General features: G+C 42.3%; 1 protein-coding gene across 2 annotated transcripts in view; it reads right to left on the minus strand.

Annotated features, from left to right (window-relative positions):
• The window catches only part of LOC121536910 (ephrin type-A receptor 3), a 132,610-nt gene extending 114,877 nt beyond the window's left edge, over positions 1-17,733 (minus strand). For both annotated transcript variants that reach the window (XM_041844551.1, XM_041844552.1), the window contains exons 1-2: positions 17,488-17,733; positions 4,779-4,843 (exon numbers count right to left, since the gene is read on the minus strand). In XM_041844551.1, the coding sequence (XP_041700485.1) occupies positions 4,779-4,843; positions 17,488-17,590 (168 nt within the window). In that variant the 5' untranslated portion in view covers positions 17,591-17,733. The remainder of the gene's footprint in view (positions 1-4,778; positions 4,844-17,487) is intronic.
• Positions 17,734-26,550: the final 8,817 nt, after the last annotated feature.

A 26,550-nucleotide genomic window follows, 5' to 3' on the forward strand; every position in this document is an offset into this window, starting at 1 on the left:
TGTGTGTGTGTGTGTGTGTGTGTGTGTGTGTGTGTGTGTGTGTGTGTGTGTGTGCGTGTGTGTGCGTGCGTGCGTGTGCGTGCGTGTGTGTGTGTGTGTGCCTGTATCATCCCATTCCAGAGAATTACTGTGCTTTAAACCACTGCTGCCAAAACAAATGAAAGTTCTTATACGATGTGCTGATCATACACTGCAGAATAACATATTACATGGTTAGCCCCTGCCATACATTACATCATTATGACAGACTTCACCCTTCCCTCGCTCCTTTCCACTATTCCTTCCTCCTTTTTACTCTTTCTTCCTCTCTTTCTGCATGTCTTTGACACACACACACATGCACAGCATGAGACGTCATCTCTCAACTGTACAGCCTCTCGCTCCTCTCTAGCTGTGATGATGACATTGGGCTTGTATATGCTATCTCTTTACAGCACTGATACCAACCAGGAGGGGGGAGAGGGGATAGAGAGAGGGGGAAAGAGGAGAGAGAGAAATGAAACGGTTAAACCAGCAGTTGGCAAAGCCCTAACACGACTCCCCTGTGTGCACTGGCTATGAAGGCAGGCCAACAAGCATGCTCACACACACACACACACACACACACAAGCTGCCAGCTAGCTGAGTCGCTGGCAGCGGGGTAGTGAGAAAGGAGAGGTGGTGTTTCAGATAGGGAGATATGAAATAACGTTATAATCCTTCTCCTGATCACGTTACAGTGGAATTACATTAGTTAGAAAAGACTGACATGTCTACAGCCCTGTGGTAGTATCATATACATGACCCCTGTGATTTAGCCTTCACAGACACACACTCACAACACACACACACATACATACAAGTGCATACACTCTCACACACAAGTTTCTCAGTTTCCATACTCATCCTCTTAATTTAAATGCCTGTGAGGTCAGAATTACAGTTACTGGGTTTCCATTATTAAAAGGAGAGAACGAGTGTGTGTGCTCCAGAGAGAAACACACAGAGAGAGAGAAAGTGACAGAGTGACTGACAGAAAGTGCTCTATGTGGCCAGTAGCAGGCCAGTGTCAAGCAGTGTTAGGGGTCTAAAACTAGCAACACCACTTTTCTATATGTCAGGACAACTCTCTCACACTAATTGATATAAAACAACATTCAGACCCTACCCCTGAACTCTGACCCCTGTCCCCAGGTCAGGGGGGGGTGGACATAACCCTGGCTGATGGGAGTTGCAGGGCTCTGTGATCTGTGCTGTAGGTAGAGCAGGCTGCTGCAGTAAAACCAGGGGGAACCTGAGACACTGAGGCTGGTCCACATAATGATCAGACACTCTGACCAACTGACCAAGCAGCGGGCTTCACAGGCCACTTCAAAGGCCTGAGGGACACAGCTTCTGGCCAATGACACATTTAGATAACAGATATATTTGTACATAATTTTGATGTTGCCTTGTTTTCAACCATCTAAGGTATTTTCTGAACATAAAATTGAAACAATGTATATTATTTACAGTTTGAATCAATGTATTCAGGGGTTAGAAATGTAATGGGGCCTGACTGCTGATATCAATGGCTGTGACCCAACAGAGAGGTCAGTGGTGAAATCTGAAGCTTCATTGATCTGACTAATGTTCAATAAGGAGTCCGGTTCAGCTGCTCGATTGAGACAAGTAATTTCTTTCTTTATTTTTCTCTCTAATTTGCATTTACATTTTAGACATTGAGCGGACACTCTTATCCAGAGCGACTTACAGTTAGCGAGTGCATACATTTTCATACTGGCCCCCCGTGGGAAACGAATCTACAACCCTGGCGTTGCAAGCGCCATGCTCTACCAACTGAGCTACAGGGGACTCCATTCCCACAGTGTGGTAGTAACCAGAGAAAAAACAAGTGCAGAGCAGCTTTAGTTTCCTGATCTGGCTCACCATGACAGAACTCAGAAGCTTTTCATCACAGCTTTGACCAGAGAGAAACCATAACATAAACCCCCCCTACAGCCCTACAGTCCCCCTCTATAGCAGGCCCTCTCCAGGCCTCACCATGTGCTAATCTCTCGTTTACGGACAGGCTTTTCTCTTCTCTCCCAGTGCAGCTGGGGGCCTCTCACTCAGTCAGTCAGTCAGTTTGTATTTGGGGGAATATGGTGCTATGGTGACTAAATGAGTTTGGGTATTACAATACATGGAGACTGAGGAGCGGTGGACGCTGGCCAAAAGAGCTGTGCCATTAGGCTCTGGACTGGAGAACAGTAATGTAGTGTGGATAAGGCGATGCCAAGAGTGCATAGTATGTACAGGTTTTTGTAGGCCCAGACCTCAGGCTCCCAGCACCATATAGAGTTTCTTATTATTCCAGACTTGATATTCAGTGGGAGACGAGTTCCTCCTCTGATTCCTCAGACAATGTGGAATATATCTGTAAATTGGTGGGGGTAAATTGTTAGGGATTTCTCCTTCCAAAGATGTGAAACATGGGCCTGCTGAGGGCACCATGATGATGAGGTCGTCCACATCTTAATCTACAATGAGTCATCAAGAACTCCTAATCGACACCAGAGTGACCGTGACACACACCCCAGGGCCATGACTGAATTAGAATGAGTCTAGGGTGCACAGTGGGGTTAGGGTGCTGTTTTTGCTGTAACACCGGAGCATTTTGTGCCTTAACACTGGGTATCACTTTGCTTACAGCGGCAGAAGACCAGGGGCCCATCTGTCACTGTCAGTGTGTGTGTGTGTGGCCCCATGCCACCGTATTTTGAGAAATAATTTCAGAAGGACTGGCTCTCAGGACAGAATGCTTATCAGCCGCCGTCAGCCAACGACATGAGTAATTACCCATGATTCACCTTGAGGACTTGATCATCAGCACTCTCTCTCTCTCCACCTTTCTCTTCATCCAGCTCTCTCTCTCTACCTCTCTCTTCATCCCCCTCTCTCTCACCGTTCAAGACCACAGCAGGCAGTGGTTTCTGCAGAATGATTCAGTAGTGTATCTATGTACTGTACCTTAGTTGAACCCATTCACTGCATGTTGAATCTGAATCTTTCTAACTTTACCTACAGGAGTTCCCACTCTCAAAGGTTATGTCAATTACCCAAACCTGGCCTCAAACCCGGTCCAAAATAAGCATGAAACATTAAAAGTCAGTGTTCTGTAAGTGTGTTTGGTTCAACCTTATAAAATAACCTCTAGGTTTTATAGTGCCGGTAGTTAATATATAGCTGGGGGAAACCAGGGCTGGCAGCTCTATAGAACAAATGAGTGGATTACCTTCAGCTCCAGCCAGCCAACACTTAATAAAGTTCAGAGGAGGAATTGGCTGCTACAGCCCACGAGGCCAGTCCTATAACGGGTAGACAAATAAACACAGTAGACCCCCACACAAAACCACACACACGCAGACTCAGACCGTGGCATTGGTAGAGACACAGGAGGAAGTAGGTGGATTAGGGAAGGGAAGGTAGTCATGCAGTTTTGTGTTTTGATTGTTTTGTTGTACTACTAAGTTAGTAAGGTTTGATTGCTTTGTTGTACTACTAGTAAGATTTGATTGCTTTGTTGTACTACTAAGTAGGGCTGGGCGGTATTCCATATTTGACTATATATCGGTATTGATGCACAGACCGGTTTGGGTTTTTACTTTACCTTCTATAACAGTATTTGAATGTTTGGTTTGTTAAATGTGATATGCCGCGTGTAATGTCCATTTTTATAGTTTACACTGCTACTTAAGTAATTCCTCTCCGCTCTCTCTCCATGCCGCTTTCCACAAAGACATAGCCCCGCCCCTTGCCACTCAAGGAGCACATTTGTTGTTGCTTGAACAGTGTTTTGATCTGTTTTGATCTAAATCGAAAGTCAAATCGCAATTGAAACATTTGGTAAAAAAATAAGGCTTCGTTTTTGTTGCCCAGTGTGGAAATTATCTCAAATGAGTGCAGAAAATGCAAAAATTGATGGAAGTGCAGGAAATAATTTTTGGTTGAAGTTGAATTGAACAGTATAAAACAATCAGAATGGAGAAAGACCCATTGAAATCACTTAGAATGTATGTCTTGCCACAGTAGGGTCACGCCCTACTCATAAAGCAAATTTAGAACTTGTATTATTTATTATTCAAAAACATCAAATACCATCATACCTTTAAAATAAATTGAAATACTGTGATATGATATTTTGGCCATATCACCCAGCCCTACAACTAAGTTAGTAAGGTTTGATTGCTTTATTGTACTACTAAGTTAGTAAGGTTTGATTGCGTTATTGTACTACTAAGTTAGTAAGGTTTGATTGCTTTATTGTACTACTAAGTTAGTAAGGTTTGATTGCTTTATTGTACTACTAAGTTAGTAAGGTTTGATTGCGTTATTGTACTACTAAGATAGTAAGGTTTGATTGCTTTATTGTACTACTATGTTAGTTAGGGCTTTATCGACATGTGTTGTTGTTCTGTTTTTGCCGACAATCCAAACCATATTACAAGCTGATCCTCCTCCTCTTTAACAAGACAAAGAAACACAATCTGTCTCCCCAACCCATATGGTGAGCCTATCACATACTTAACCTATGGATAGGTTAATCTCACTGGATTTAGCTTCTAATACAGGCATAGGTTAACACCACTTGATTTAGCTCATAGGATTACAGAAAATAAGATAAGCTTGTATTGCTTGTTTCGAAATGTCCTTAGCACCATTAAAACCTACAAATCTGCTCAGAGGACAGAATGCTGACAAGACAGGATAGAATGTAAAGACGTGTGTAAACCATGATACATTTGTCTACTACTCACCCCGTGTGATGGGTAGGAGATCCATCCCAGCTCCCCCTGGCTGGCTTTGGAGTCCAATAGGTTCACTGTAGAGAGGAGGAGAATAACAACAGGGAAGTGACTATGGGAAAGCAGGTAGTCCTGGCACCACTGTGGACATTTTGAATAGCTATTCTTCTGATGTCTAATTAGCCTCATCCTCCCTTCTCTCTAAACCTGGCCTTGGGACCTCTAGTCAAGAGCCATTACCAGGATAGTATTTACCCAGCTGCTCAATTCTCAGGACTCCTTAGAACACAGACACACACACCAGGACTGTTTCCCTCTGGGGACTTCCTAAAGCTAACCAAAACAGAGACAGCCTGCTGCGCTGTCCTCCATGATGAGGGTATCAAAGCAAGGGATGTTCTGGGTCTGTGGCGACCTGGAAGGCTGTTGAGCCACTGCTACAGCTGTGTGAACTGTCCCTCCTCTGTCCCTCCTCCTATAGTCCTGATACACATGTACTGCAGGGTCAGGAAACCACATATGCTGTTACGAATCTTTGGATCTACAATCCCTGTGCACCTGTAACTCTCACGTTCTAAACTTTATAATGGCATCTTTAGGTTTTCAGATAAATCATGGGCTCTGAGTGGACATATGTACAACATTCATTATTACACTGTAAATATGGAAATTATTAGATTATTTCACCAATTCTAGCTTTCAATTAATTATTTAGTTTTTCTCAAATTAATTTAAACATTTGTCTAACGATCACAGAGAGCTATGGTTAGATTGTGTGATCTGAATGGTGTGAATGTTATCAGACATACACTACATTACCAAAAGTATGTGGACACCTACTCGTCGAACATCTCATTCAAAAATCATGGACATTATTATGGAGTTGGTCCCCCCTTTGCTGCTATAACAGCCTCCACTCTTCTGGGAAGGCTTTCCACTAGATGTTGGAACATTGCTACGGGGACTTGCTTCAATTCAACCACAAGAGCATTAGTGAGGTTGGGCACTGATGTTGGGCAATTAGGCCTGGCTCGCAGTCGGCATTCCAATTCATCCCAAAAGTGTTCGATTGGGTTGAGGTCAGGGCTATGTGCAGGCCAGTCAAGTTCTTCCACAACGATCTCGACAAACCATTTCTGTATGGACCTCGCTTTGTGCATGGGAGCATGGTCATGCTGAAACAGGAAAGGGCCTTTCCCAAACCATTGCCACAAAGTTGGAAGCACAGAATCGCCTATAATGTCATTGTATGTTGTAGCGTTAAAATGTCCCTTCACTGGAACTAAGGGGCCTAGCCCGAACCATGAAAAACAGCCCCAGACCATTATTCCTGCTCCACCAAACATTACAGTTGGCACTATGCATTGGGGCAGGTAGCGTTCTCCTGGCATCCGCCAAACCCAGATTCGTCCGTCGGACTGCCAGATGGTGAAGCGTGACTGATCACGCCAGAGAACACGCCAGAGTCCAATGGCGGCGAGCTTTACACCACTCTAGTCGACGCTTGGCATTTTGCATGGTGATCTTAGGCTTGTGTGCGGCTGCCTGGCCATGGAAACCCATTTCATGAAGCTTCCGACGAATAGTTATTGTGCTGACGTTGCTTCCAGAGGTAGTTTGGAACTCAGTAGTGAGTGTTGCAACAAAGGACAGACGATTTTTACGCGCTTCAGCACTCGGCGGTCCCGTTCTGTGAGCTTGTGTGGCCTTCCACTTCGCAGCTAAGCCGTTGTTGCTCCTAGACGTTTCCACTTCACAATAACAGCACTTACAGTTGACCAGGGCATCTCCAGCAGGGCATAAATTTGACGAACTGACTTGTTGGAAAAGGTGGCATCCTATGACGGTGCCATGTTGAAAGTCACTGAGCTCTTCAGTAAAGCCATTCTACTGCAAATGTTTATCTATGGAGATTGCATGGCTGTGTGCTCGATAATTTTATGCACCTGTCAGCAACGGGTGTGGCTGAAATAGCCAAATCCACTAATTTGATAGGGTGTCCACATACTTTTGTATATATAGTGTAGGTGGGCCTATGTATACAGCACGGCTTGGAACGCTGCTCATCCAATCAGCATCCAAACAACCCGTTTTATAATTACTTAGACAGAACACATGATAAGAGCTGTGACCCAGGGCCTCTGGTGGGCTGCAGTGCCGCTAGCGGAACAACAGAGCAGGGAAAAAGCCAATTTAATCTTGATTCAATCTTCCTTCAAGATCTGTGTTTTCTAGGGAGGCTGGGATCAGATATCCTGACTAAGAAGTGTTTGAAAGGAGAGTGAAGCTCTGTGTCAGTCTCTATGGCAGGGTTCCTCAACTGGCTGCCCGCGGGTAGTTTTATTTGTCCCCCCATGTTTTACAAACATTGTTGGACATAAAAACACCAGGAAATCAGCTCAAAGTTATTTAATTTAGGAAATATGTTCCCAAGTATTCCCACGCATAACAGAGAGACACATTTGATCATATACAAATGTAAGCAAGGTTTGAAATGATTATGTTTTAGTCAAACATTATATCTGTTTGAGCTTCTTGAGGTCAAATTGCTGTCTACAAATTAATTGTAATTATGTTCCAGCCCCCGACTATCCACTCAAGAAAAAAATCGGCCCGCGGCTGAAGCTAGATTATGATTCCTGCTCTATGGGGAGTTCTGAAAATGCTCCCAATGCGGAGAGGAAATGATATCGATTTGCTACCTCACTTTCCACTTTGCACAGGATCGAGGATAGTACAGAGTGGAGAAGAGAGAATATAGGAGGAGAGAGGAAAATAAAGACTATTAGCACATTCCAGAATGAAGCCCACAACATTGAGGCTCACCTAAGTTCTAGCTAAGCAGCGCCCGCACGCACACACACACACACACACACACACACACACACACACACACTCCTTTTAGAGCTAATAAAGCTATCTGCTCCTGCCAGATTATAGCAGTGCAGCATCCAGCTCCATTGGTTCCAATTTACATTTCTCAACGAGCCAGGCCCCATCTCAAATTGAGCCGAGCGAGGGATTTTGAGAGCAGAAAATTAGATGGCTCTATCTGAAACTGCCTCTCCAGCTGCACGGGCCGGAAATCACCACCAAAGTCCCACACACTCACACACACACGTGTACATGCACATACAAAGATCCACATGCGCACACTCATTACACAAACACACACACAAATACATGCACAGACACTCACACAAAACACTCACACATAGACACACTCTCTCGTCAGTGTGTCTACCCAGTCAGTTAGCCGCAGTGTGTTTCAGAAAGCACAGTCTTTTCATGGTAACTAACAGTAAGGAACAGTATTAATAGCAGTCTGAGTAGGCTACTGCTGGTCTCTGGTCTGGGAACAAACAACGTGGGGACATTCAGGTGTGTCAATATGGGAAAGACAGAGACAGACAGTAGAACCACAGGCCCAATAGTTCCATCTGGTGTAGAGAATGAGCTTTTATTGATGATTTCAGCTCTGCAGTAAGGTGTACACAGGGCTGTAGGCAGACAGGCTGGGCAGTGAGCACAGGGTCTGCAGGAACACATCAATATGATATAGGAATCTTCTAGTCTACCAAGGCTGGCACAGAATTTAGGGAATAAGCCTGTTGTGACTGCAGGTTGTGTATGTGTGTTAGGGTCTGCGGTAGTCTGTCTGCAGCCAGGCACATCTGCAGGTTGTGACTGTGTTCAGAGTGAAATGTTCTCCTCCCATGATTTATTCACACCGATTGTTGCTGTGTCTGATGCTGCTGCTGGTTCCCCTCTCACAGCTCATGCATGCAACTAGCTCACAGTCTCACGTCAGAATTAGACGTTTATCCATGTTTCTCAAACATCCAATTTCGAAGTTTTTCCAAACATCAAATTTCAAAGTGTTTCAGGTTAAGTTTAGGCAGTAACTCCGAAATCTTGAGGTTAGGTATTAACTCTGAAAGTTTAAGGTAAGGGTTAAGGTTTGGGATAGGCTTAAAACAACTTTCTATCGCTGGATTTGAACATGCAACCTTTGGCACCAGAGGCTCACTGTTGCCCCTAGTGGGCAACAGTGAGCACTGTCCTGTCCCGACTTCCTCAAACATGGGTGGAAGTCGAATACTGACTTGTATCACGGGTGACCTGGCTGCATACACGCATGTACACACACTATTTCTCTAATAATCACATACAGTGCATTCGGAAAGTATTCAGACCTCTTGACTTTTTCCACATTTTGTTACGTTACAGCCTTATTCTAAAATCAATCTCCACACAATACCCCATAATGACAAAGTAAAAACAGGTTTTTAGAAATGTTTGCAAATGTCTTACAAATAAACTGAAATATCACATTTACATAAGTATTCAGACCCTTTACTCAGTACTTTGATGAAGCACCTTTGGCAGCAATTACAGCCTCAAGTCTTCTTGGGTATGACGCTACAAGCGTGGCACACCTGTATTTGGGGAGTTTCTCCCATTCTGCTCTGCAGATCCTCTCAAGCTCTGTCAGGTTGGATGGGGAGCGTCGCTGCACAGCTATTTTCAGGTCTCTCCAGAGATGTTCAATCGTGTTCAAGTCTGGGATCTGACTGGGCCACTCAAGGACATTCAGAGACTTGTCCAGAAGCCACTCCTGCGTTGTCTTGGTTGTGTGCTTAGGGTTGTTGTCTTGTTGGAAGGTGAACCTTGGCCCCAGTCTGAGGTCCTGAGCGCTCTGGAGCAGGGTTTCATCAAGGATCTCTCTGTACATTGTGCCGTTCATCTTTCCCTCGATCCTAACTAGTCTCCCAGGCTCTGCCGCTGAAAAAAATCCCCACAGCATGATGCTTACTCCACAATGCTTCACCGTACAGATGGTGCCAGGTTTCCTCCAGACGTGACGCTTGGCATTCAGGCCAAAGAGTTCAATCTTGGTTTCATCAGATCAGAGAATCTTCTTCTCATGGTCTGAGAGTCCTTTAGGTGCCTTTTGGCAAACTCCAAGCGGGCTGTCATGTGCCTTTTACTGAGGAGTGGCTTCCGTCTTGCCACTCTACCATAAAGGCCTGAATGGTGGAGTGCTGCAGAGATGGTTATCCTTCTGGAAGTTTCTCCCATCTCCACAGAGGAACTCTGGAGCTCTGTCAGAGTGACCAACGGGTTCTTGGTCACCTCCCTGGCGGCCAGCTCTAGGATGAGTCTTGGTGGTTCCAAACTTCTTCCACTTAAGAATGATGCAGGCCACTGTGTTCTTGGGGACCTTCAATGCTGCAGACATTTTTTGGTACCCTTTCCCAGATCTGTGCCTCGACACAATCCTGTCTCAGAGCTCTACGGACAATTCCTTCGACCTCATGGCTTGGTTTTTGCTCTGACATGCATTGTCAACTGTGGGATCTGTCAACTGTGGTAAATTCAATTGATTGGACATGATTTAGAAAGGCACACACCTTTCTATATAAGGTATATAGAAAGGTGTGTGCCTTTCTAAATCATGTCCAATCAATTGAATTTACCACAGGTGGACTCCAAGTTGTAGAAACATCAAGGATGATCAATGGAAACAGGATGCACCTGAGCTCAATTTCCAGTCTCATAGCAAAGTGTCTGAATACTTATGTAAATAATGTATCTGTTGTTTTTTTTTATTAATTTGCAAAAATGTCAAAAAAACTGTTTTCGTGTTGTCATTATGGGGTATTGTGTGTAGATTGATGAGGAAAGAAATTAATTTAATCCATTTTAGAATAAGGCTGTAACGTAACAAAATGGTGAAAAGGGGAAGAGGTCTGAATACTTTCCGAATGCACTGTACATTGTGAGATATTGGATAACCTATAAACACCACCTATACATCACTTCACACTGCAATACCTACAGTAGTGATGCGCAGGTTGACTCATAACCCGCAGTCCCAGCGGTTATATCTGCGGGCAGACAGGTTTAGGGTCATTAAATATCGGGGCAGACAAGTTTAGGGTCATTCAATATTGTGTGGCTGAAAGGCAAGTGGGTGGCAGGCGGGTTGAATAAAGATAAACAATCTTTCAAAAAAATCAATAAATGTATAATTGTCGTGCAATTTATATAAGCTACATTGAGGTTTTTATTTTAGGCTATCTGGTATTAGTGCATAAGCCTAAACTTCAGGGTTTAACTGTAGCGCGCCAAATAGCCTACACAGCCAATCGCCAAATAATACTGTAATGACCCTGGGTTTAAAAGCGCGGATATCGACTCTGCCACGGGAGCATGCTTTTGGGGCACAGTCGATGGCGCGTTGGAGGTTGAGGGTTTGAGACCTGCTCCCTGCCTGTTTCATTACATTGGTGTCAGAAGTGATCGGACCTTGCGTCCACGAACGTACGTGTGCTTGGCCGGTGAGCGCGTTCCTGTAAGACATTGAGTTGTAGGCTAGCGCGAGGACGCGCACTTTGAAAGGAGGGAATTGTGTAACGACCCTGGGGTTATAAACGGACATTGTCGAAGTTTAATTCAATAAGACAAAAGCTGCAAAAGGAGAGTTGAAAATAAAGACAAGATAGGGCCTGAAAAGTAATGTTTGGAAAATATTTGGTGAAGTGGTCAAATATGATGATAGCAGTGCCGGCTATGTTATGTGTGATGATTTTGAGGCGCTATACAAATTCGACAGTCTCAAATAGGCGGCCTATTATAGGCCTATGGCATGTCAAGGGAACTGTAGCCTACTGTTTGGATGGGTTAAATGGAAACTGAAATCTGGACACTGACGATAACCTCTCACATAGCCTTAATAATAACTCCTGCAGAATTAAGCATTTCTTGCAGTAAAATGATATACCAAATGTAGGCAAGATTTGGACTTGGGAACAGGAGTGGAGAAATATTATTTATTGCTTCATCTTGAAAGAATGCAATGCTCAGTTAAATACCATCTGTAGAGGTGCGGTCTTCATCATAAAATCATCATAATAGCTGATAGTATTTCAACCACTTAAAATATGCATCGAAGCCGAACTGAAACCTTCTCAGAAACATGTTGGGTCGTTTTCCTGACAACACGTTTTCCTTACAACGGTCAATTTGGACATTTTGCACAGAAAATCTTTCCCGTTTTTTTTTTTTTTGTTGCCTTATTGTATTTTCCCCCCAGTCCCTAAACCTCTTTGCTCTGCGAAAGAAAAAACTTTACCGATGTCAACTAGATTGAAGCATTCATCCTATCGAGCTATGACATTCTGTTGTACAATGGTTTATTTAGTCTTCTAGGGCAACATATGACAAAAGGGAAGATACATGTATCTAATTATAGACAAGTTGACTAACAAATAGTCGACCAAAAATGACGGAAATTATAAGCAGAAACATATCAAAATCAGTCCAAAAAAATCCAGCACCCCCTGTCAAAAAATCGTTATGCCGTCCTTGACTGTAGCCTATAGCGTATTTTCTATATTTGCGGGAGCATGCGTAAGCACATTTCCAGACCCCCTGAAAGGTACCATCGCTCACAAAGCTCTACTCCTCCCAGCGGGGCTACTGCCCCGGCCTCTGCGGGCAAGGCCTCCCTGCCACCGGCTAAAAATACCACCGCCTCCCGGCGCCCGGGTGGGGAGAGAAACTACCGCGCATCACGCAGCCAGACTCACCACTGTCGCCTATTCACACACGCACGCGCTCCCGCACACATAGGCTACACGTAGGCCTACCAAGCCTTTCTTTCATTTTATGCTGCGCACTCACTGCTCAAAGAGAACATACACTGAGAAAATACACTGATCCGTTGGTGCAAGAATCCCCCTTCAAATCAAGCCAATAGGCCAACAATATTTGATTTGATTTGATTAGACAATATCACACAAATTCTGGCCAAATTATCCCCCCTAAAATTAACAATCCTAAAAGCGGCCGTATTACTTTCTACTCCTGGGGTAGACTAATTGCAATACGGGACACAGTGTCGTAGCTCACCAAAGTTCGCCCATGACTATGGCTTTAGACCTGCACAGCTAAATGGCAGAAACATTTATTTGCTTCTGTAAACAGGAGTGTGTATAGCAGGTAGCCTGCACAGATAGGAGAGGAGATATGAAATAAGAGTCACCGCTATAACTCTGTGTGTTGTGGATTACAGGGACATACTGTTTTATGGGAGGGAGTTTATCCATTGTCCTGCTACTAACCTTGACTAATAGCATGTGGGCCTATACACATTTGATCAATGTCATAGCCTATTGAAACCATGAATATATGGACATGGTGATACAATTCAGTATATAGGTCGCGCCCTATTCACAGCAGCTTTTTCTCCGAACAGCCAATAATTCAAGTTGAATTATGAGTCTATATAGGCAGGCCTACGTTAAGGGGTATTTCACAGTTCGTTGTTCTTTATATTGATTTATTTTACATTTTCTTTATAAAAACTACCATTACCTTATGTGGAAAGTGGAAAAAATCGCGTCACCAAGTTTTGGTCCATCACAGAATAGTCTGACCTCGCAGCAGGCCTTCGCCTTAGAACACTAACAATCTAGCATTCATATGGCTTTTAAAATAGTACAATATCCTGTAAAAACTTTAACAATATATTTATCTGCAAAAAGCAATATATTTTTCTTATGTCAGTTCAAATTGGTTTTAAGTGCCATGGGTTTTGAAGATCTCACGAGGTCCTGATGAAACAGCCTCAGATGAAACAATAGTGACGGTATAATGATGTGGCGAAAAATATAGCATGGAAGTACTGAGAACAACTTTGCTAAAATTGTCTAGTGTTGCAATAGGTATAAGTTAATTCAAACGAAACAATAAAACAATTAATATATATAGGCATAAGTAAATAAATAAATGAACATTTATAATGTTGAAGGCCTGATGGGGTAACTTCAGATCCCTAAAATCTATTTTAACATTAAAATGCTGGTCATGCATAAGGCGAAGCATGTGTGTGATGTTGAAATTGTACCTTGCCGACGTTGTTGAAAACTATTATTTCATAAAATAAACACAAGAGTAGCTAGAAGTTAGCAATAACAATAAACAATACATGTAGGCTAATTAAAGAGTATTGTCATCATCATGATCATTAGGCCTATAATTAATGAGTTTTATGAATAGCCTGATATTGTGTAATTATCGTTAATATAATTAACATTATGAACTTCTAAATCTTGAGAGGAAGCATAAAAGGTGACAGAATCTTAGTCATTTAATAGGCTAGTTTTAAACTTCTAAAACGTCCATATTTTCCCTCGCCCTTACAACATGACTATGTCACCTGCTTCACAGTTTATTCTGAGCGTTCACAAAACACACACGGTCAAGTTGTCCTAAAGCTATCCTATATCACTGTGTATTATTTTAGGATATGGGTGTTATATAATGCAGCCCAATGAGCCATGCAAGTCGTTGTTCCGCTACAAGCACCAAAGTAGGGCGTTACGGATTGAACAGTTGTTGGACTGTATTACTATAGTCGATTTACGACTTTGTATGCTCTGAAATGATAGATATGATATCTGGCAACAAAATGCAGCGAATATTTCCAATAGGACGGTAAAGGATGTCCTAAAAAGAGTAGCCTAAATCACAACTGACTCTCCGTCTGGACACGTTGACCAACAGACAGAGGACACGTAGCCTACAAATACAAAATACAAAAGTACAATAAATACATAAGAAGAGGGCAAAACAGAAATGTTCTAAAACTTACTTGCAGTCGATCCTTATAGATATACATGTCTGACCAATAGTCTAGGCCTATATTCTCTGTTCTGTTCAATAACAACTATATGGTCAATTAATAAAAGAGGTAGGCCTAATTGTAATTTTCAACCTATAAACATTTTCTTCACAAATATGTAGCCTATGAAATAAATGTTGCCCTGCAAATATAGATGCATAGCCTATAGGCCTAACCTAAATGTTGCGGACAAAGCTATATAGGCTTATAAAATAAGATCAACTTTTATATAGCCAAGTCCCCATTTTTAGTTCTGCACTCATAAAAGTAAATAAACCAGATATGGTGGCTCCATGTTCTTTGAATTTTAAAATTAACGGAGAAAATGTGGCTTTGTGCTAAAAGTTTTCTTTATGAAAGGGACTTATGCAGTGTAGCCTGTAAAGGAAAGGAGGGGGTTCTGATTTAACCAGGCCACGATGACACCGTACCTCGAGCACAAAAACAGCATCAAACAGGGAGACGATTCCTCTCTTCTCTCATCCTCCGCAGAGTGTGCATTTTCTGTTTCTGATAGAAGTGTTTTTGATACTTCTATTAGAAACAGATAGGCTAGAGCGTGAGGCTTCACGGTGAGAATGGCTCGATACTGACACTCTCTGGCAGACAGACCGGGTGTTGCGGATGGCCATACATTGCACGATGACATACTTTTATAAACAATAAGCTATAGGCTACGAAAATAATAGGTAATTAGCAACGGATATATAGCCTATTGTTATTAGATTATTCTAGCACCACAGGAGACACTAATAACTTCATAAACAATAAATAATGACATAGCCTACATAGGCCTAAACAATAATAAGGCTAACAAAAATAGAGCGACTAGGCCTATATTTGACTTGACTATACTGTGTATGTCGACGTCTGGCTTGCCGAAATCGAGCTGTGTGGGCTACTGGAAATAGTGAGGTGAAAAAAAAGTGCAAAACAGTCAAAGCAGACATCGATAGACTAATAACATGTGCTGTAGAATCGAAAATATCAAAGATTAAATAATCCCCTCAAAATATCAGACGTTTCTAAAAACAAACCACATAAATTGTGTCCGGTCAATCCCAATATGCTGCCCAGAGACCCATACATGTAATTAGGCCTACATCAAATCGAAAAACAAAAGTCACTTCATAATCTCCACGCTTGGTTTATTAACTGTTTGTATAGCCTATGGCCTACATGTGAGTTAGACAACAATATAGGCCTAAAGATGAGATGAGGCGATACGCGCCTCTACCCAGTAGTTTACATGCATGGAGGAATAACTGATTTGTAGCAATAGTAATTCCTTGCCGTTATAATACATTGATCATGTTAAAGAGCTATGATATGGATTGAAATCTAGGCATTTTTATTGCCCAAAGACAAAAGTAGTTTTATGTGGCCTTAACTTTGACCTCTCGCGCTGGCCCATAGACCTAATCTGTCTGACCTTTGAGCATTATTCGTTGTTCATTTTGATACCATATTCTCAAGCCATTTTTTTATATTCAAGCGTTGTCCTTTCCTACAAGAAGAACACAAAAGTGATGCTGTGGTCGCCTATGGTGTAGGCTTCGTGCTGTATACTATATATATGGCCAAGCTGTTGCAACAAAGAATAGGCCTACGGGGGAAATGCTGTCTAGTCGCTCGCATGTTTTCGGTTGTGTGCCTTCAAGGTCTTAGGCTATTTATTCACTTCAATTGTTTATAGCCTATATGTTTACAGTTCAATTATGTCACAATTCGTAAGGGAACAGATGTTCTATAACATGTTCTATAATTTGAATTGATTATGCCTATAACTAATGCGAAGCCTATTTCCATGTAATAACAAGTCAATAATAGCATGACAATAAATAGCTTCATTTTACTGAGCTCACCCTTTGATTAGTATTTGGCTTTGTCTCACTATTGACGGTCCAAGTAGCCTACAGGAATTTCTCAATCAAAGAGCAATTACAGAGGAGCCTTGCCATTTGGAACTATAGGCCAATAATTTCATAACTTGACCGTGTGCGTGCATGCGTGCGTGCGGTGCGATAATAAACAACCTGTCGAGAGTGTGTGCGTGCGGCGCGATAATAAACAACCCGTCGAGGTCGGCCTATACAAGGAAAAGTAGCCAATGGGTTAGTCAAGCATTGGACATATCGAGTGGATGAGTCCTTGCGAATAGCGCGCTATGGGATATCAATCAGGAGAGTGTGCGTGTTCCTTCGAGCACATCTCCACAAAGTGGGGCATATTTATATAATCCAATAAACTATCCGTGTGAATGAATACTAATTCATATGAATAGGCTGCATTTTCTAAATACACATCTATTTAGACTAATGTATGATCAGCTTGGGTTAAGAGGAGCGGAGGTCCACTGCCTGCCTCTGGTTCTTTACTGTGCGCTACAGCGCTTGAACTGCCTGCTTCTACTCGGTATTGTTGTTGTGGGACAAGAGCCTACATGGGCATTCGTGAGTTATAATACCAAACATCAAAATCTACACTTCTGCATTCACGTTTCAAAATGTATTATTCTCACAATTTGGAGAAGAATTGTGGAATACCAATCGTTAATTCCAACCTAGATGCACGGACACCCCAGTGTTAAATGCCTAAAGCTGATTATCGTGATCCCCCATCCAATACCAGTTTCCATCGATTTACCAGCCGGCCAAAGCTCTTAATGAGAGTTTAAAACGCCACACGGAGTCCGTGCATCAATCCTTCTATTACATTACATCCATTTTGGATCAACACAGAGTGGGTTAAAATAATTACACAATCATTTAGAAATGTGCTAATATGCCGCAATGACAATGTTTGGACATTATCGAATGGTCTAACATGACATGCCCTGGCTGTCCCGTCCATCCACAGCATCAGTGCTGTCAGAACAACCTTAAATGTCTGGGGTCCAGACTGCAAGACGAGCCGCTGCAGCCTACAGCTCTCTCTCTCTCTCTGGGAGCGAACACATAGCCTATCTCCCCTCTCTAACATGGATCTTTACCCTTTCTCTTTTTATATCCGACCCTCACTCACTCTTACCTTCATTGGACGGGTGGATGATCAGAAGTGCTGGACAAATAAACGACAAGATGAACAGAAAAATACAAAGTAGTAGTGGTTTCGCGCGCGGTTTGCAATCCATGATGGCAGGCAGTTCAGAGGGCAAGACAGCGCGAGGTACATAACTCCGTGAAGCATGCGCCACTGAATGATGTGAGCTCGCTCTCCCGTTCAGGCACGAGGCTCCGGTTCAACTCGGCTCCGGGGCTGATGTCAACTTTGACACCGGAGAATGAGGAGGAGTCTGCGCTCTCTCTGTCTTGCGTTCTCTCTCGCTCTACGGAACGGAGACTGGCTGGAGCGGGGGGCTTCCATTTTCCGCAGGGTCCTACAGAGCTAAATGGATTATTAAAGAGACGCTCAAGTTCACAAGAGGTCATTTTCCGACAGATTATTAGAAGTAGCAAGCAGCAGTCCAGCAGCATTATCTCCCCAAGCATTAGCCCCAGCAGTCCTGCAGCAGTCCCTCTCCAAACATTAGCCCCAGTAGTCCTGCAGCAGTCCCTCTCCAAACATTAGCCCCAGTAGTCCTGCAGCAGTCCCTCTCCAAACATTAGCCCCAGCAGTCCTGCAGCAGTCCCTCTCCAAACAATGGCCCCAGCAAAACACACAGCTCCATTCTCAGATTTGACTGATTACAATTGAACTTACAACAGATTTATGTGTGAATGCATAAATACACTAAAATGATAATAAATATATTACTTTTCATATTCTTAAGTCATCAAGTTTCCAATAAACTCAAGTAAAAAATTAGAGCAGGGTTTCCCTGTTTTGGCTATCTTTCTAGCCCAGAACTAACACATCTGATTACTCTTAAAGCCTTAGTTGATCAGTTGAATCAGGTAGTGCTGCATGGGCTTTTGGGTCCAGCCCTTCATGCACCCCATTGGGTCCCCAGGAGGAGCAAGATTGGGAAACCATTAGTTAGTGAGCCCTTGTTGTCGTGGTGTGGTGTGGTGTAGCATGTCCTGCTTGCTGAGGCCCCTGACACACTGATCCACAGTGACAGGACTGCCCTGACTGCCCCTACCGCTGTGACGTCACACACCCCGAGAACCCAGCCCAGGATAGCTGCAGGGTGGAGGGAGAGAGGGAGGGAGAGAAGAGAAAGACAGAATCACTGCTTCAGAGTCAGCATTTGTCAATACAATATTACACAACCCAATCTCCAAATAAAACACCAAACCGTGGCCTAAATGCAGAAACAGAATTACACCATGGCTTAACGTTTTAATTACACTATGTGGTGCCATATCTTAGCCGTCACAGAATTATGCAATGGCTTGACATTTTAATTACACTATGTGGTGCCATATCATAGCTGTCACATAATTACGCCATGGCTTGACATTTTAATTACACTATGTGGTGCTGTATCTTAGCTGTCGGTCAAATTTAGCAAAGGTGACACTAAAACGTAAGTTTAGGTATTAATTACAAATGGTTAAGGTTTGGGAAAAGGCTTAAAACAAAAAAAATGAGTGCCTAGCGCTGGGATTGAACACGCGACCTCTCAGAGCTGGAGTCTGAGGCTTACAGCCTACTAAATGCTAATAGGCGCTGACTTTGCCCCTAGTGGACGGTAGCTCCTGGCGTATTCCATAAGAGAATGGGCTGATATTATACTGAACAAAAATATAAACGCAACATGTAATGTGTTGGTGCCATGTTTCATGAACTGAAATAAAAGATCAGACATTTTCCATACACACAAAAATATTATTTATCTCAAATTTTGTGCACAAATTTGTTTACATCCCTGTTAGTGAGCATTTCTCATTAGCCAAGATAATTCATCCACCTGACAGGTGAGGCAAATCAAGAAGCTGATTAAACAGCATGATCATTATCCAGGTGCACCTTGTGCTGGGGACAATAAAAGGCCACTCTAAAATGTGCAGTCTTGTCACACAACACAATGCCACAGATTCACATGCTGATTGCAGGAATGTCCACCAGAGCTGTTGCCAGAGAATTTAATGTTCATTTCTCTACCATAAGCCGGCTCTAACGTCATTTTAGAGAATTTGGTAGTACGTCCAACCGGCCTCACAACGTGTAACCACGCCTTCCCAGAACCTCCACATCCGACTTCTTCACCTGCAGTAGGTCTGAAACCAGCCACCCGGACAGCTGATGAAACTGTGGGTTTGCACAAGTGAATAATTTCTGCACAAACTGTCAGAAACCGTCTCAGGGAAGCTCATCTGCGTGCTCGTCGTCCTCACCGGGGTCTTGACCTGACTGCAGTTCGGTGTCATAACCGACTTCAGTGGGCAAATGCTCACCGTTGATGGCCTCTGGCATGCTGGAGAAGTGTGCTCTTCACGGATGAATCCCAGTTTCAACTGTACCGGGCAGATGGCAGACAGCGTGTCTGGTGTCGTGTGGGCGAGCGGTTTGCTGATGTCAACGTTGTGAACAGAGTGCCCCATGGTGGCGGTGGGGGTTATGGTATGGGCAGGCATAAGCTACGGACAGCGAACACAATGGCATTTTATCGATGGCAATTTGAATGCACAGAGATACCGTGACGAGCTCCTGAGGCCTATTGTCGTGCCATTCATCCGCCGCCATTACCTCATGTTTCAGTATGATAATGCATGGCCCCATGTCGCAAGGATCTGTACACAATTCCTGAAAGCTGAAAATGTCCCAGTTCTTCCATGGCCTGCATTCTCACCAGACATGTCACCAGTTGAGCAGGTTTGGGATGCTCTGGATCGACTTGTATGACAGCGTGTTCCAGTTTCTGTCATTATCCAGCAACTTCGCACAGCCATTGGAGAGGAGTTGGACAACATTCCACAGGCCACAATCAACAGCCTGACCCACTCTATGCGAAGGAGATGTGTCACGCTGCATGAGGCAAATGTTGGTCACACCAGATACTGACTGGTTTTCTGATCCACGCCCCTACTTTTCTTTTAAAGGTATCTGTAACCAACAGATGCATATCTGTATTCCCAGTCATGTGAAATCCATAGATTAGGGCCTATTACATTTATTTAAATAGACTGATTTCCCTATATGAACTGTAACTCAGTAAAATCTTTGAAATTGTTGCATGTTGATTTTAGCCTAGTAATTATTGGTTCAATAGCACAACAATTTGGAGCAATTTCTCTCAGGATGTCTATAAATTCAGTGGTTGGCTCTGGGCAAGGTATTAACCGTGTGTGACATGAGGATTTATTGCAGGTTTAAGACATGTCCCCTCTCATCATAAATTACCCTCTACATACATCTCTCTAACTCACATATTACACACACTAGGAGATTCATAATAGAACAAAATCTATATATATGAATTTCAGTGAACAGTAATTGTCAACATATTTTTGTGTACAGGGTTTATGTACTATTGAGTTCACTATGGACTACTCTACCCATGTCAATTATAAATGGTGAAATAATGCTTACTTGTTTTTCAATGTATTTGATTGTATCTCTTACTTTACATTGTATTGCAACGTTTTAAATGTACTTTAAATAATGTGTTATTTAATCTGACTTATCATAATAGGTTAACTGCAATTTATGTTGCAACAAAAATAGAAATCATGGTAATGTGGATTTAACAAAGTCAAATATATTGATTAGCTTGTAATCTAATTATACAAACAGGGAAGGAACATAACGTTTATTCTGTAAAAAAAATATCAATTGTATGTAACATTGAATGTTGTCATATAGTTTAAGCGTAAGACTTATCATGAAAGAAAACACATATAGATGTATGTGTTTCCTAAGTGAGCTTTAATATAAGGGATGTGACTGATCATCCAGCTCACTCCCTCTCTGTGTTTTAGTCAATGCAACTCTGTGAAACTCCTGCTATTTATAATGAATCTGTTTTCTATTGTAGTTGGACTGGAAAGAGAATGAGCTACGTTCCTTTGCATGGACTTCCCCTGGATTACAGTCAAATAAATCTGTTTTTCTTTTCAATGAGTGTCAGTCCATTCCTGAACCCCCTCCAACGGAACAAGGCGGTAGCTATGAGGGGAATATTGATTCAGAGAGGCGAATGTAAGTGCTGATGTGGCCTGACGTGCTGCACTGCAGCTCCTAATTGACAAAACAGATGTGGCTTAATATCAGCTTTGAAGCTGCGGGCAGATTCTTACGCGATATATACAAATATACTGTATATAATGCCTATATATACAAAAATATACATTACCATGTTTACGACTGTTTTAGTACCCTCTTCCTCTCTGTGGCCACCAGTGGTACATTCTTTAGAAACATACTGTAGATCACTGGGCAGGCTTCTAGGCAGGCTGGGGTACTATACCCTTTAGGTTGGGTACATGCTCCACACACTCATCATGCCAAGTATAATGTCCTATAGCCAACGCCAGGGTCAATATCACCATAAGGTGCCTTTGAGACTTCCCCATTTCCCCCCCAAAAAGCTGAGATTTTCCATTGAACTTCATATTCATTGTATTAAGTACAGTGGGGAAAAAAAGTATTTAGTCAGCCACCAATTGTGCAAGTTCTCCCACTTAAAAAGATGAGAGAGGCCTGTAATTTTCATCATAGGTACACGTCAACAATGACAGACAAATTGAGAAAAAAAAATCCAGAAAATCACATTGTAGGATTTTTAATGAATTTATTTGCAAATTATGGTGGAAAATAAGTATTTGGTCACCTACAAACAAGCAAGATTTCTGGCTCTCACAGACCTGTAACTTCTTCTTTAAGAGGCTCCTCTGTCCTCCACTCGTTACCTGTATTAATGGCACTTGTTTGAACTTGTTATCAGTATAAAGACACCTCTCCACAACCTCAAACAGTCACACTCCAAACTCCACTATGGCCAAGACCAAAGAGCTGTCAAAGGACACCAGAAACAAAATTGTAGACCTGCACCAGGCTGGGAAGACTGAATCTGCAATAGGTAAGCAGCTTGGTTTGAAGAAATGAACTGTGGGAGCAATTATTAGGAAATGGAAGACATACAAGACCACTGATAATCTCCCTCGATCTGGGGCTCCACGCAAGATCTCACCCCGTGGGGTCAAAATGATCACAAGAACGGTGAGCAAAAATCCCAGAACCACACAGGGGGACCTAGTGAATGACCTGCAGGGAGCTGGGACCAAAGTAACAAAGCCTACCATCAGTAACACACTACGCCGCCAGGGACTTAAATCCTGCAGTGCCAGACGTGTCCCCCTGCTTAAGCCAGTACATGTCCAGGCCCGTCTGAAGTTTGCTAGAGTGCATTTGGATGATCCAGAAGAGGATTGGGAGAATGTCATATGGTCAGATGAAACCAAAATATAACTTTTTGGTAAAAACTCAACTCGTCGTGTTTGGAGGACAAAGAATGCTGAGTTGCATCCAAAGAACACCATACCTACTGTGAAGCATGGGGGTGGAAACATCATGCTTTGGGGCTGTTTTTCTGCAAAGGGACCAGGACGACTGATCCGTGTAAAGGAAAGAATGAATGGGGCAATGTATCGTGAGATTTTGAGTGAAAACCTCCTTCCATCAGCAAGGGCATTGAAGATGAAACGTGGCTGGGTCTTTCAGCATGCCAATGATCCCAAACACACCGCCCGGGCAACGAAGGAGTGGCTTCGTAAGAAGCATTTCAAGGTCCTGGAGTGGCCTAGCCAGTCTCCAGATCTCAACCCCATAGAAAATCTTTGGAGGGAGTTGAAAGTCCATGTTGCCCAGCGACAGCCCCAAAACATCACTGCTCTAGAGGAGATCTGCATGGAGGAATGGGCCAAAATACCAGCAACAGTGTGTGAAAACCTTGTGAAGACTTACAGAAAACGTTTGACCTGTGTCATTGCCAACAAAGGGTATATAACAAAGTATTGAGAAACTTTTGTTATTGACCAAATACTTATTTTCCACCATAATTTGCAAATAAATTCATTAAAAATCCTACAATGTGATTTTCTGGATTTTCTTTTCTCATTTTGTCTGTCATAGTTGACGTGTACCTATGATGAAAATTACAGGCCTCTCTCATCTTTTTAAGTGGGAGAACTTGCACAATTGGTGGCTGACTAAATACTTTTTTTCCCCACTGTATATGTTATGCTGTTAGAAATGCATATTGGTCAAGCTCCCACACTTTTTATAAATTAACTGCAAGCAGACAATTTACATGCAAACAGCAAAATATGTCCACCCTGTCATGGACAATTTCAAAGCAGAATAAATACATTGTAATTACATAGTGATTATAAAACGTACATTTTCAGAAAACTATTTAGTCACTTTCTCAACAATATATTTTAGTTTATGGGAAAAGTGTTTGGATAATAATGAAATTATGGCAAACTATTTGTTTCTCTATAAAATCTGCGAGAGTTGCACTTTCTTTTCTAAATAAAATCTAACAAAAAAGATATCTGGTCAAACTTTCAAACAATACTATTTGGCCCTCATTTGTTTATAAAGGAATCACACAAAAGATTTTGCTAACTTGTGAAAATAATTTGTTTATTTTCATAGAACATGAAAATAACAGGGTGGACAGTGACATGACAGGGTGGACCCTGGGCATGACAGGGTGGACACGTTGTGAAATGTCATTGAATGGCCTCATAAATGCAAGGAACAATGCAAGAAAATGATGTAAAAAATGCCTTTTCCCATGTAGGGGGAAATTACAAGTTGAACAGACTGTTTTTGATCCACTCTACCTGCATGCAGCCACTGAATAAAGATGCCCAAAATGAGACATTAATGTGGCCTTCTAGCGTTAAACTCTGTACATCATTCTGCACAGTGAAAGTCAAACATTCAACTGTAGAACAAGAAGAAAAATGTTTTTTAAGTGGAGAACAGTTGATTTGAAAAAACAGAATATTACAGAAAGATCACTTGGACGCATCTCCAAACAGTCTCTCCCTTTCTGCAGAGACATGGCTCAGTTCTGCAGTTGCTGTTCCACATACTTCCATGCAGACACTTCAATCTGTACAGAGCGCTTGTTCAGAGCCTGTGGTTCTGGTATTAGGCAAAGTACCTGCCAGTCATGGTACCAACAGATGTCGTCCCGAAGACTTGGCCATTTGAACTTGTTTATGCCATGGCGTTGCATACACTTAACTTTCACACTGTGCCCTTCTGCATCCATGATGATACCTGGGTATGCTTCATTGTCATAATTAACGACGCACCACTCTCCAATGTGCTTTACCTCAATCATTTCTGGTCTCCTAGGATTATCTGGTGTCTTTCCACATGCTGGGGAATTGTCCGATGAAACAGGAACATTAGCTAGAGTGACCTCTTGAAGGTTAAAGCAGGGGCAGTCCAAAACACCTTCCTCCCTTTTACACAGACATGAAATGTCTCTGTATTTCATTTGGCCGGGTGTCAGACTGATAGCTTGGTGGATTGGACTGGCCCTGTTTCTGGCTCTGGCTTGACTTTTTGCCTCTCTCCATTTCTTTCTTTTTGCCCTCTTCTCTCTCTCACTGAGCTCATTGACACCCTTCTTCTTTCCAGTCTCTCTGTCTTTTTTCCATTTGACCCTTTCTTTCTCAAGGTACTTTCTTCTTCTGTCTGGGTCAGCATCACGACGTTCCCGATATCTCCTTGCTATCTCAGCTCCTTTTGATCTCATTCCTTGAAAAAGACGATTCAAAATGTTCCCTTACACACTTTAATTGGCAGTCCCAGTAAACTAGGCTTGCATTATCAAACTAGGTTTGCTGATACCGATATCGGCAAAAAAATTGTCCATATTGTCCATTCTTACTATGTATAGCATGTACTGTTATAAAATGTGTGTAATAGCTGTTGTAATATGTGTAACATTATCAGTATGTGGCCTAAACTATGCACATGTCCTTCCTGTCATGAACCATGTCCACCCTGTCATGGAAGGCTTGCTGACAGGTTGGACAATGACAGGGTGGACATTTTTGGCTAATGTTAGCATTTAATGAGCACATGGTGGACCTTCACTTAGCAACATACTACAGTTAGCAAGCTGACTGTGTACTGTTTTACAAATATATTTCAAAGTTCTGATAGGTTTTTCTATCAATTGATATTTCACTATGACAGAGTGGACATGTTAAGCTTGACAACATCCAACTACACACATAATATGATGAAAATTATGAAACATAAGTGTAAATACTTACTCTGCAACTAGACACTGCTTCAGCCTTCATTGAAGAAAGACAAAATGCTCGTAGTGATGTCACTGAAAACATCAGTGGGTTTCTTAAAGGGGCAGTTACCCCATAATGACAGGGTGGACAGCAATTTCAGGGACACATGCAAAATGTTCAATATGATTATGAAAATACAATATACATGATCAAAATTACTTGTTTTATCAAATAACTTATTGTGGACAGTAAAACCATGTAAAAAAAAAATGGATTTAGTATCATTTAACAACTTATTACACACACTGTAGTTAGCAGAGCAGTGTGTGGGACATGCCAAAATCACGTACATCCAATGAAAAAAATTTAATAAAATGAAGGAAACACTTTTTTAGAGACTTATCATTCTACTGATATGTGTGCAAATGTTTGGCCACTTATAATAAGACCTCAGACTTTCATTATTCTGCTACATTTTCATGATGACTGAGTGAGTCTGATGAGGACACCAAAGGCACCTCATAGTGATATTGACTCGCCACTCATTTTTGCTACTGCCTATTGCCACATGTTGTAGAGGGAGTTTCTCTACTTTAGCTGTGTGGCAACCATATCATTAGGAATTAGAATACTAGTTTAATAAGATATCTGTAGAAGATCTCTGAAGACCACAGTAATGGTACTTTTGGTCATTTTACTGTACTGGAGTTTGTATTTTAAATGTGGTACTGTATCTATAAGATGTGAGGTAATAGAACTTAAGCAGTAGAACATTAAAGGTGCCAGTTGTTCTTCATACTGGTCAGCAATGGCTCACCTTGACCACTGGTTGTAATAGAACCACAGAGTTGGACGGTATTAGTTATAAACAGTATTAGTGGTATTAGGAGCAGCCAGAAGGAGAGGCAGGGCCGGTTGCTGTCTGAGTTTG

Source organism: Coregonus clupeaformis, chromosome 23, assembly GCF_020615455.1.
Source record: "Coregonus clupeaformis isolate EN_2021a chromosome 23, ASM2061545v1, whole genome shotgun sequence".
NCBI classification, from domain to species: domain Eukaryota; kingdom Metazoa; phylum Chordata; class Actinopteri; order Salmoniformes; family Salmonidae; genus Coregonus; species Coregonus clupeaformis.